General features: G+C 40.0%; 1 protein-coding gene across 3 annotated transcripts in view; it reads right to left on the bottom strand.

Moving 5' to 3' along the window:
* Positions 1 to 212: 212 nt before the first annotated feature.
* The window catches only part of NPEPPS (aminopeptidase puromycin sensitive), an 88,307-nt gene continuing 76,160 nt past the window's right edge, over positions 213 to 12,359 (bottom strand). For all 3 annotated transcript variants that reach the window (XM_059149533.1, XM_059149531.1, XM_059149534.1), the window contains 6 exons: positions 9,558 to 9,700; positions 9,052 to 9,108; positions 5,231 to 5,338; positions 4,576 to 4,731; positions 4,215 to 4,262; positions 213 to 1,862 (listed from right to left, as the gene is read on the bottom strand). In XM_059149533.1, coding sequence (XP_059005516.1) covers positions 1,710 to 1,862; positions 4,215 to 4,262; positions 4,576 to 4,731; positions 5,231 to 5,338; positions 9,052 to 9,108; positions 9,558 to 9,700 — 665 coding nt within the window. In that variant the 3' untranslated portion in view covers positions 213 to 1,709. The remainder of the gene's footprint in view (positions 1,863 to 4,214; positions 4,263 to 4,575; positions 4,732 to 5,230; positions 5,339 to 9,051; positions 9,109 to 9,557; positions 9,701 to 12,359) is intronic.

Below are 12,359 nucleotides of genomic sequence, written 5' to 3'. Positions count from 1 at the left end.
TAAGTATCTCCACAAGATTTCTGAGCATCCAGAACGAATTTAGAAGGAATCTTAGGATTTTTCTCTTTAGGTATCACTCATTAAGCAATTCAGAAATTGGATTTTCTTAGGCTCAGAAAATCCTCTGGTTGTAAAACTTCTTGTAATCCTAGTGAATGACAGGAAAGTTTATAGTTTCTTATGAAAGAGAATAAAAGAAATCAGGACATCAATTTCACATTGACATTTTTATTAACGCCAACTGTTTTTTAATTATTATTTTTTTAAAACAATAGCACAAAAATGTTTCAAGGAAGCAGTCTCACAATCTGATGACCTTCTGAAATACAGTCAAGCCACACCAAATATGAAATTCCTGTTAATAACACAAAACAAATATTTTTAAAAAGGAAAATAAAAAGAAGAGGAAAAAGAGAAGGAAAAAAGGTAAGGGCAGAGAAAAGCAATGAGATGTAGTTAAAACTCATTGGGTCAGGCAGGTGAGGCTTATTAGTAGAATACACTGTTAAAGCAAAGAGTGGCACACACAGGCTTACTATCTCTGCTGTTCTACCCAGTCACCACTAATACACGGCCCCCGGCAGCGGCGGCCACTGACTTCTTCCACGTCCACAGTGAACCGGGAGAAGCCAGTGTTGATACTGTCATGAAGAGGTTTAACCGTTGGCCTGTCCGACAACTATGACCATTCTGTTTGTTTTTTAGCAGAATAATTCCTTCAGGATGGTCTGGCTGAAAACCCTTTCTTTTCTATGTGTCACTTATATGCATCTCAGGGCTCTTAAAAGTTGTCTTAAAAAAGAAAGAAAAAAAATCATGTATATCAGTTTCTCTTATTTAATGTGGCTATAAAAGATGTTTCCTTATTATTTCTTTATCTCTAAGAAGGACACCGGGGATGGAGGTTGGGGGTGGAACTAAGAGGAAGAAAAAACCCAGACCAGGTTAGGTTTTTTTTTTTTTAAACTTTTTTTTTTTCCCTTTTGGCCAGGGGTGGGGTCACACAGAAGGGAAGGCATGGAGGAAAATTACGATCCTTGGTTTAGATTGAGTTATGCAGGAAAATATATCTTCCCGATCAGTCCCCATGCCAAAAAAACCCCAAAAAACAAAACAAAAACAAAAACAAAAAACCCCAAAACAAACCAAACAAAAAAAGCCTAACAAACCCAAGAAACCAAAAAAACACTTGGAATTAAGCACAGATTCTATGTTATACCAGCTATCAGCCTTTCATGTTTAACCATTCCCAGCAATGGACACTACCCTCGGCTTGTAGGCTGCTTGCAGAACCCACTTCACAAAAAATCTTCTTCACCCAGAAGCCTCTAGTTTCCTTTTGGTAGGTTATAAAAACAGAACATCTGTCATTAAGAGGAGAGTGTTAAATACTTTTAACCACTGACAAGGCTTCAGGAAGTTTCACAGTTTCGTTATGCTCTATTTTATTACTATCATATTTACATTTTTATTTTTTTATTTTTTTGCTGAATCGCTGATTTTCCTTTTTCAATAGAATTTAATTCTGGAGTGTGAGCAGGAACCAGTTAACTACATTCATTGTCCAACCCCCACTGGTTTGAAAGAAGACTCCAAATTCTCTGCATATGAATCAGCTGTTCAGTAGCCCCACCTCCCCCCGTCCCCCCCCCCCCCCCCCCCCCCCCCGACAGCCAAGCAGCAGGACCGAAGCCGGTGGCACGCCAGGCTCACGCTGTAGGGGGCGAGGACTTTCGCTGAAGGAGGTACTGGTGAATGCTCTCAGCATCTCGCTTTAGCCAAGCAGCATTCAGCAGGATATTCTCACAACACTGCTGGATGGTACGCTCAGCTGACGGAGCCGGGTGACTCTCGAAGAAAGCCTGGCGTAAAACAACCCAGAGTGTAGGGTCAGTACCAGCAATAGTAAGAAGGTAACAGTATCACAGCTCTGGAAAAAATACCACTCTTCTGTAAAGGATTCAAAAACTTCAATCATGAAAATTTACCACTGCCACTCCCAGGCTAAAAGAAAACAAGCAGCTCCTTAGACTTGCATTCAGGAATTCTTTCCCAAATACATGCTTAAAATCGAATCCAAAGTTAATGAAGAGATAGAACCTATGGCCTTTCTTTTAGTGTAGGCGCTAGAATTAGACTTGGGACTCAAATCTAGACTGGATCATGTATAAACCTATGACTTTTCGCTAAATTAACTCTTCTGTTTTCTCATTTATGAGAAAATATTTACTCCAGAAGATTCAAGAAAACCCCATATAAACTGTTAACGTAATAGTTGGCAGGCAGGGTCCTTAAGGACTCAAAGCACATTCTGGCTGCTTCTAATAGAGATTAAACTGCAAAGGATGATAAAACCATGAAGCTTTGATAGACTCACATTTTTCATACAAGACTATTTATGAGTTTGTTGTAATTTATTACAAAGCTTATTGATTAAAGACGCAATGAATTATTTTCTAATGAAGTATGCCAAGATTCACAGAAAACAAAGCAATTCTTGGGGCGCCTGAGTGGCTCAGTTGGTTAAGTGTCTGACTCTTGATTTCAGCTCAGGTCATCATGATCTCAGGGTCCTGGGTTCAAGCCCCGTGTCAGGCCCCACGCTCAGTGGGGCGTCTGCTTGGGATCCTCTCTCTCCCTCTGCCCCTCCTCCACTCTCTCACTCTCACTCACTCTTTCTCTCTCTCTGAGATAAATAAAAACTTAAAAAAAAAAAAAATGAAAACAAAGCACCTCTTAAATACCAACCAGTGAAAGGATGGGGGTCTTTACTTTGAACTCATCATCATAGTGTATAAGGGAGAATGACTAATTCATCAGATTACGTCTAGAACTTTTAGAAATCAATAACCTTATTTTGTTTACATACAAGACAACGGCTCCTGCTCCAAGGCTCTTTAGGGCCTGAGTAAGATACAAGACTTCCCCTCATTCCAACTCCACAAACAGCACTACCATTTACATTTTAGGAACCTGGGAATTATCCTCAACTCTTCCTTCTTCCTCTGCCAGGTATGTCCATAACACAGAGAAGCCACTCAGTAAATATTTGTTGAACCAAAGATTAACAAAATCAAGCCCCCTGAATTTCATTACTCCATCTCCCCCAAGCTACTTTATCATTCTTGCTTGGACAGTTAGCATCCCGACATCTTCTCTTCGCCAACCCAAACTTTCTCCACACTGTAGCCAGGCTGAAATTTTTATCACACAAATCACATCAACTCACTTTGTTTATAGGCAATTCAAGGGCTTCCTGCTTTTAGGAAAATTTTTATACAGCCTATAGGGCCTTCCACGGTCTGGCCTCTACCTATCTTACCAGCCTCTGCGCAGCCACTCACTGTCCTTCCGCTCCAAACCCAGTGTATGTACCTCTCCTTCTGGCACTTATATCCTTTACAATAAGGGAACTGTTTGCACAATATACAATGAAAACTAAATGAAGGCAGAGATCAAGTCTCTCACTGTTTTCTCAAGCTCTGAATTCTTAAAATTTTATTCCTAAAATTTGCAGAATGAATGAAACAACACTACAGCTCTCAGAACTTCTAAATTTACCTCTCATAACCCCATTGCCTTCAACAAGAGGAAGGTGAAAATGATATTTCAAAAGTACTTCACAATTAAAGGCAATGAAAGGCTTAAAGTTAAGATTTTCCTCATCAGTGTAGATTTGTTCCTCAAATGTTGAACTTTACCACTTAACTGATTATTATCCTTCGTAAAGGCTAAGAGGAGAGCCCCTACATAGCCATCTTCTCTCCCTGTGCATATGACAGATTACAAAGGTTATTAGAAAGGAAAAAATTATCAAGGACCTACTACTCCATTCCAGTCTGTTACTGGTGATGTCAGTTACTCTAAATAACAATCTTATTATTACCCCATTTTATGGATGAGGAAACACAGGGAGATCATGGGGTTAAAAACATGCTTGAAATCACATAGCTAACCAGGGCAAGGGATGGTTTTCTACTCAGACTGACTGATTCCAAGTTCCATGTTTTTTCAACCATATTTCAACGCCCTCAAAGATGATTCCAACCCCAAATTCCTCAAGCATTAAAGATACAACCCAAGCGGTCTTTTTCCAAGCAAAAACAAGGATAAATACAGCATTACCCCATTACCTGCACTGTATGATTACAATGTGGCTTATCAGTTTTTACTTACTACCTTGAAAAGTAAAAAGTAAACAGCACTTTGCTTACCTTAACCTCTCCAGCCATTTTGTCAACTGCAAATCCCTCAACTGACAGCTGAAAAAACAATGGGTTAAACAGTAAATGCAACTAAAAGAGGCTAGGAACAAAGTTCCATTTATCCTAAAAATGAGCCATTCTATTCTCTCCCAACTTCAGAATATTCTAGAGAATGCACGATGGGTGAAGGACAAGCCCTTTAATAAAGCTAATAACTATTTAAAGAAACTTTCTTTTCTTTTTTCTTTTTTCTTTTTTTTAAGAAACTCTTAAAAAGCAAAGACCATTGTCTATAGACCTAGTGAATCATGGATGTCCTTAAATAACATCTATGATGAACAAGGTACTCAAAATAAAAATCTTCACATACCTTTATTAGTCTGGATATTAAGAATCCTCCCTGGTATCGGTTATATAGTTCTTCCCAGTTGTCTTTTATAAACTTCCAAGCAGCCTTCCTTCCATGCTTGCTGCCTCCAGCCACTCCACCGATTACTGATACAGTGTCCTGTGGACGTACCTCTTCCTAAAAATAGAAAGGGAACTAAAAATCTACTGTATTCAAAACATCTTCTGGTGCTAGAAAGGGCAGATACTTTTGAGGTACCCAAGCAATCACACTGAAGACCCGCATTCCTGGTTTTAGGAATAACTGGCACCAGAAGCAAAGAGAAGAATGTTTAACCTAAAGATGAGCCAAATTGAGAATGAGGCACTGGGACAGGTACAGACAGGCTGCTCAAAAGATATTTGCTTGGGTTCCTCCAGGGTAAAGAAAGGAAGAGACAGAAGGAAGGTACTGGGATAATTGTGCTTTCCAGTTTATTTCTGCCTCCAACTATTCTGATTCTCACCATTATGGAGTGATATACAGGTCAGTAGCAAAAGCCCATTCCATTTTCCCCAGACTAAGAGGAAGCCTCAGTTTAGGGTTAAAGCAGATCAAGAGGATACTGAATCAAAGACATGTGCCACAGATCAGTGGGTTACAATTCCCTCTGTAGGCAGTTTTTGTTGGAACTTACTGAAAGTGCAAACGTGAGGACTTTTTGAATCAATTCAGGTGAAAGAGTAGCCCCAAGGACCCTTTCAATTCGGTTTTTCTCTTCCTGCATATCTGCTTGTTTGTGAAGCTACAATGAAAAAATAAAGATATAGTTAACTCTCCCCTAGAAGTTATGCATATGCTTGTATGAGTTTCTCCCCGAAACTTTTTGCTCTACATTCTCGCTGGCCGAGAGTGCACAGTATTAAATTAACAAAAGGAAATACTTTTTAAGATGTTCAGGCACTACATTTTTCATATGTCAAAACAGTAAGTCACTATGTAAGTCTGTACTATGTGAATGGCTTGTCATCAGTTCTGAGCAGTTTAACATCAAGGTCTGAGGGATATATGTCTGACTAATGTTCTATGTTAGATGATCTGACTAATGTTCTATGTTAGATGAATAAACTAATCATCATTAATACCATTGAAGGTCATCAATTTAATTTCTAATAGGAAAAAGTAAATGTTAATTAAAAAAATATTTTATTTACTTATTTATCTGAGAGAGAGAGAATGAGAGAGAGAGCATGAGAGGGGGGAAGGTCAGAGGGAGAAGCAGACTCCCTGCTGAGCCTGATTCGGGACTCGATCCTGGGACTCCAGAATCATGACCCAAGCCGAAGGCAGTCACTTCACCAACTGAGCCACCTAGGCGCCCCAATAAACGTTAATATTAATTCATGAGTCTCTGATCAGTGGGATTCTGTATCATCATATTTTTTAACTGCAAAATCAGCACATGCCGAACATAGAAAATTGCGAAAATAGAGAGGCATAAAGAACTAATTAAATTATTGGGGCACCTGGGTGGCACAGACAGTTGAATGCCTGCCTTCAGCTCAAGTCATAATCTCAGGGTCCTGAGAACAAGCCCCACATCAGGCTCCCTGCTCAGTGGGAAGTCTGCTTCTCTCTCTCCTTCTGCCCCTCACCCTCACTCATATTCTCTCTTTCTCTCTCAAATAAGTGAATAAAATCTTTAGAAAAAAAAAAAAAAGAAGAAGAAGGGGTGCCTGGGTAGCTCAGTAGGTTAAAGCCTCTGCCTTCCGCTCGGGTCATGGTACCAGGGTTCTGGGATCAAGCCCTGCATTGGGCTCTCTGCTTGGCGGGGAGCCTGCTTCCTCCTCTCTCTCTCTGCCTACTTGTGATCTCTGTCAAGTAAATAAATAAAATCTTTAAAAAAAAAAAAAAAGGACAAAAAATTAAAGTATTGATATGTACATTACCAATCAGAAATAAGACCCCCTTATACCTGCTATTTTGTGACTTTTAAAAAATATTTAAATTACAGGTAATTTTATTTTCTTTATACTTTCATGGCCTCTAAATCTTCCACAGTGAATATACCAGGTTTTTTTTAAATCATCAGAAGCAAAACATTATACATGTAAATAATTAGAATTACAAAGGTATATGAGATACCTCTCCAAAACAACAATTTATAGATTCTGCTGATCATCTCTCCCATTGAAGAGTCTATACTGACCAGTGTCTGCAGACCCCATCACAGGTCCCATTTTCCCCTTTCCTTTGGACTCTTGAGCAGCAATGTGGTAAAATAAATAGGAAGTTAGGAGATCTGGGTTCTAGTCCTAGTTTTGCCTCTAACTAGCCGTGTGATCTTGACTAAGTCCTCAACCCTTCTAGATCTCAGCTTCCCCAGCTGTAAAATGAGTGGGATGGACAGATAATTTCTAACGGTCCTTTTCTGCTCTAATGCTCAGTCTGAACTCTGGCTTTCAGGAAGCATGGTTTTCCCCAAGGAGAACCTGTTACATTTGACCACTAGATGGCACCATAACACCACATTCCAAATACACTTTGATATAAAAGTTTGGTTTTGTTTCTTTTAATCCTGCCTCATTATTCCTAAATTACCAATAGAAAACAATCCTCCTCATCTCCCATCAACTGGTTCCTTGAAGAAACTTAATTTGGTCTTCATTAGAGCTCTGCTTATAGCAAAGCAGAACTACAGTCAGCTCCCTTGTATTAACAGATGCAAACACTTACTAAAATATACATAGTGTAAGTTCTTTAAAGTATGCCAGGACATGAAAATGTCCAGGTTATCTGTCACAAGAATTCCAGAACCCCTATTTTTGTGCCATACTTTTATGGAAAAGACAAAACCCACAAATACCTGATTTCATCTACAAAGAAATACATGATTTATAGTGCACAGGTTCACAGAATATTAAGAATGAGAAACGAGGGATGCCTGGATGGCTCAGTTGGTTAAGCAGCTGCCTTCGGCTCAGGTCATGATCCCAGCATCCTGGGATTGAGTCCCACATCAGGCTCCTTGCTCAGCAGGGAGCCTGCTTCTCCCTCTGCCTCTCCTGCCATTCTGTCTGCCTGTGCTCGCTCGCTCTCCCTCTCTCTCTCTGATTAAAAAAAAAAAAAAAAAAAAAAATCTAAAAAAAAAGAATGAGAAATGACCAACCCAAAGTATAATTTTTCTATTATTAGAAAGGAAACTCTTGCACAAGATCAGTAAAGTGGCACATTTTGAGTTTCTTAAAGTTTCTATTTTTCAAAATATTTTAGTCATTTAAATAGGATTTGTTTAAAACTAAATACTAGAAATTAGATTTGCAATTCTGATCCACTTGAGATCAGAAATGCTCTTAATCCATTAAGGATGGAAGTAATAAAGCACATTTCATTCCTGTTCTGGTTGTTCCCCTCCTTAAGTGTGGGTCTTTAAATGAATGGGCTTTATAGGTCTGGCAGATAATTTGGATATTTACACACACTTTGCACATTTTATTTGATGGTAATAGATTCAGCTCCCTCCACCACTGATGCAATCAGCATAGTCCAGTTATTCCTTAGATTGATAACTACATGGACAGGGACTTAGGAAGTACTTGTTCCACAGTATTAGTATTTAAGTTTAATTATATGCCAACCACCCTGGGAAAACTACAGAGGCAATGTAGGCAGGTCAGTTAATTTCCTGTCCATTCACAAATGGAGCACTGGTATAGCTCAAATCCTTGAAGTATGTAATCATCTATCCGCTTTCTCTCTTTAAAGGATTTTATTATTTACTTTTTATTTACTTGACAGGAGAGAGAGAGCACAAGCAGGGGGAGCAGCAGGGAGAAGGAGAAGCAGACTCCCTGCTGAGCAGGGAGCTTGATGCAGTGCTTGATCTCAGGACCCTGGGATCATGACCCGAGCCAAAGGCAGACACTTAGCTGACTGAGCCACCCAGGTGCCCCCATCTATCCCCTTTCCAAGCACAGACACAAGCCTTGGGAAATACCCTAGTAACTTTACACTAAAGGGAAAAATTTTAAGAACCTGACATGTTAATCAAAATGAACATTTCAATTTTTTATATTTAAGGTGCATAAACTTACGAATAAAAAGAAAGAAGTGAAATTAGATGACTTTTGGCATTGTATTGGTAGTATACATGAACAGACATTATGTATTTCTCCCAAGTTTTCTTTTTGAGAGAGAGAAAGAGAGAGTGTATGTGCACATGCATGTGGGGGGTGGCACTGAGGGAGAGAGAGAATCCTAAGCAGACTCCCTGCCAAGTGCACAGCCTGACACGGAGCTCCATCTAATGACCCTGAGATCATGACCTGAGCTGAAATCAAGAGGTGACTAAGCCACCCAGGTGCTCCTCCCATAGTTTCTTAGTATCTGCCTGACTGCAATATGCAGATCTGCACGTATGTCTTTTGCCCAGACTTTTAACCACCTAACAATGCGCACAGTCTCTGTGTCAATCGTGTTAAAGAGCAGAAAATGGGAGCCCTTCCCAAATTTACTCACCTTTAGCATAATGTCTAAGGTAGTGCCATCACCATGTTTCAGCACAGTCAGATAGACCTACAGAGAACACAGGAACAAAAAAGAAGACATCTGATTAAACGTATCTTCTTCCAAATAGTTCAATGTTAAGAAAAGACATAAGGCGAATCAAACAATTTATAAATAGCTGTGTGTGGATGTTACATACAAATGTGGCAAAGAGCTTAGAGCCCACACTGAAAAGCAGCAAGGCAAACAGCACGTGGTGAGTAACAGCAGCACACACCCGCTTTCTCTCAGGGAAATGTGCGCTGATCATCACCTTTCAGCACCAGAGTCTGGCCTGAGAAACGTTAGACAAAGGACATGCTGGCTACAGAACACTGAATGCACCTATTAAATCAGAATCAGACATGATTTGTGGGTCAGTACTTAGGTCATTTTTGGTTCCCATTAAACACATTCCACAGTATACACAGAATGATGCAGTCACTTAGAGATCAAGGTTATTCATCATGAAAACGTACAGGACTCCTCAGATCAGCGGAGAGAATCTGTTTCCCTTCTACGTGGTCCTTAAACCGACGACGGGCTTCTTCTAACGTTGCCTTATGTCCTGCTTTTCCTAGTTTGCCCAGAACCAAGCCCCTCAGGAGTGCATCTAGATGACCTGATTAAGAAGTAAGAGACACGGAACTGCTTAAAAATCCTGTTTTCACAAATACGCTACCTGGCTATCCTGTAATTGTGTTATACTATGTCTACCATCTTGAACAAACACAATCAATTACCTTAGTACTTGAGAGAACACCTGATTTACATTATTCAAATCATAAGAGTGAAATGAAGTACTAAACAGATTAGCTAAACAAATAAATTTGCTGACTTTGTCTACAAATGTCAATGATCTGAATTTATTAAATGTTTACTCCATCTAGGAAAGTACACTGCTAAGGACTGTATGTGAAAGGAAGAGGCAGAACAGGCTTAGATCATGCAGTTTTGACCCAAGATTCAGAGAAAGATCACATACAGAAATAGTATGCTGTGTATAATAAATTGAAATCTTAGATTTAAAAATCAACTTCTGATGGATCTATTGACTCCAAAGACGTGTATATGTGCAATAAGCACATAAGGAGAGTCTCAATATTGGTGATTAGGGAAACACAAATCGAAATCACAGGGAGATGCCACTTTACACCCACTAGGATGACTGAAGACAGACAGACAGACAGTAACAAGCACTGTTAAGGATGTGGAGAAATTAGAACCCTCATACATTGCTGGTAGGGTGTAAAATGTGTGGCCACTTTGAAAAACAAGCTGGCAATTCCTAAAGAGGTTAAACAGAGAGTTACCATATGATCCAGCCATTCCACTTTTAGGCATATACCCAAGAGAAATGGAAGCATTATGTCCACACAAAAACTTGTTTACACACATGTTCACAGCAGTATTCACAGCTGTCAAGTAGGAACCATCCAAACATCCATCAAGTTATGAATATACAGAATGTGGTACGCCCATACAATAGCGTATTACTCAGCTATAAAAGGAATGCAGTACTGATAGACAACGCAAAATGGACGTACCTTTGAAACATTCTGCTAAGTGAAAAACATGAGACACAGAAGGCTACATGGGGTAGGAGTCCACACATATGAAATGCCCAGAGCAGGCAAATCCATAGAGACAGAAAGCAGATTAGTAGTTGCCAGGACGGAGGTTGCCAGGAAACGGAAAGTGACTGCCAATGGGTAGGGAGTTTCTTTTAAGGCTAAAGAAATTGTTCTGGAATTAGATATGGGGATAGTTGTGTAACCTTGTGAACAAACTAAAAAAGACTAAGCTGTATATTTTTAAGAGGTCTGTTTTATGATATATTGATTATATCTCAAAAAAAGAAAGTTAACACCAGCAATGACAGATTGCAATACCAAAATGGACAGGCAAGTCGTGGCATATTCACATAGTGAATACCACTAAGCAACAGAAAGGAATGAACACACTGGATGTATCTTAACTATGATACTGAGCGAGAGAAGCCAGATAGAAGAACAGAATATATATTAGCATTCCATTTATATAAAGTTCTAGAAGAGGTAATATTAACCGAGGGTGAAAGAAGGCAGAACAGTGTTTGCCTGCAGGGGACGGGCAGGGGACACCTGAGTGGCAGTGACTGACAGGGAAGAGGCCCTGAGGCAACCTCCTTTGGTGTCTGCATTTGTCAAAAGTCAGGGAACTGTAACATTTACACTGTGCACCTTGCTACACCTAAATTGTACCTCGGTAAAAAGTAAGTTTAAGAAAACCACAGATCAATAGATAACACAAGAGGACATCAATGAAGAACCAATTTGTAATTCTGGCTCTGGTACTGACTTGCAAGGCAATGTTTTTTTTTTTTTTTTTTTAAGATTTTATTTATTTATTTGTCAGAGAGAGAGTGAGTGAGAGCGAGCACAGGCAGACAGAGTGGAAGGAAGAGTCAGAGGGAGAAGCAGGCTCCCTGCGGAGCAAGGAGCCCGATGTGGGACTCGATCCCAGGACGCTGGGATCATGACCTGAGCCGAAGGCAGCTGCTTAACCAACTGAGCCACCCAGGCGTCCCAACAAGGCAATGTTTTGTTATTTTGCAGTTTGGCCCTTCCAGCTATAAACCTAGAAAGCTAAAGACATTCTCCTTGGGGCACCTGGGTGGCTCAGTGGGTTAAGCCTCTGCCTTCGGCTTGGGTCATGATCTCAGGGTCCTGGGATCGAGCCCCGCATCAGGCTCTCTGCTCAGCTGGGAGCCTGCTTGCCCCTCTCTCTCTGCCTGCCTCTATGTCTACTTGTGATCTCTGTCAAATAGATAAATTTAAAAAAAAAAAAAAAAAGACATTCTCCTTATTTCATAAAGCTCTATTTGAGCCCATAAAGTTTTACACATTATCACCATGACAAAGAAAGACAACATCCACTATTTTGCCTATAACTGTCTCCACATACCCTCTCCTGTCTTGTTTCTGGGATCTCTGTTCCTGCCTAAAGCCAGTCCTCCACTGATCTGACTTTTCTCCGTCACTTGGCCATCACTCCAGCAATTACTCCCCTCTTTTTACACCATGAATTTTTCTGTTACTATTCCATCACTGTCATCAGCACAAAAACGTTATAAAATCTCCCACTTTGTTAAAAAAAAAAAAAAGTATCTCCACTCACCTAGCTCTCTCCAGACTACCCCCTTTCAGCCAAGACTCCTTTAAAAAGCTGTCTAAGTATGTTGTCTCCTCTTCCCCTACTCCCAGTCTGGAGAACCCAAAACTGGTCACCACCACTCCACA

Source organism: Mustela lutreola, chromosome 15 (genome assembly GCF_030435805.1).
Source record: "Mustela lutreola isolate mMusLut2 chromosome 15, mMusLut2.pri, whole genome shotgun sequence".
Classification (NCBI taxonomy): domain Eukaryota; kingdom Metazoa; phylum Chordata; class Mammalia; order Carnivora; family Mustelidae; genus Mustela; species Mustela lutreola.
Note: the sequence above shows the minus strand (reverse complement) of the source record. Positions and strands in the feature narration are given on the sequence as shown.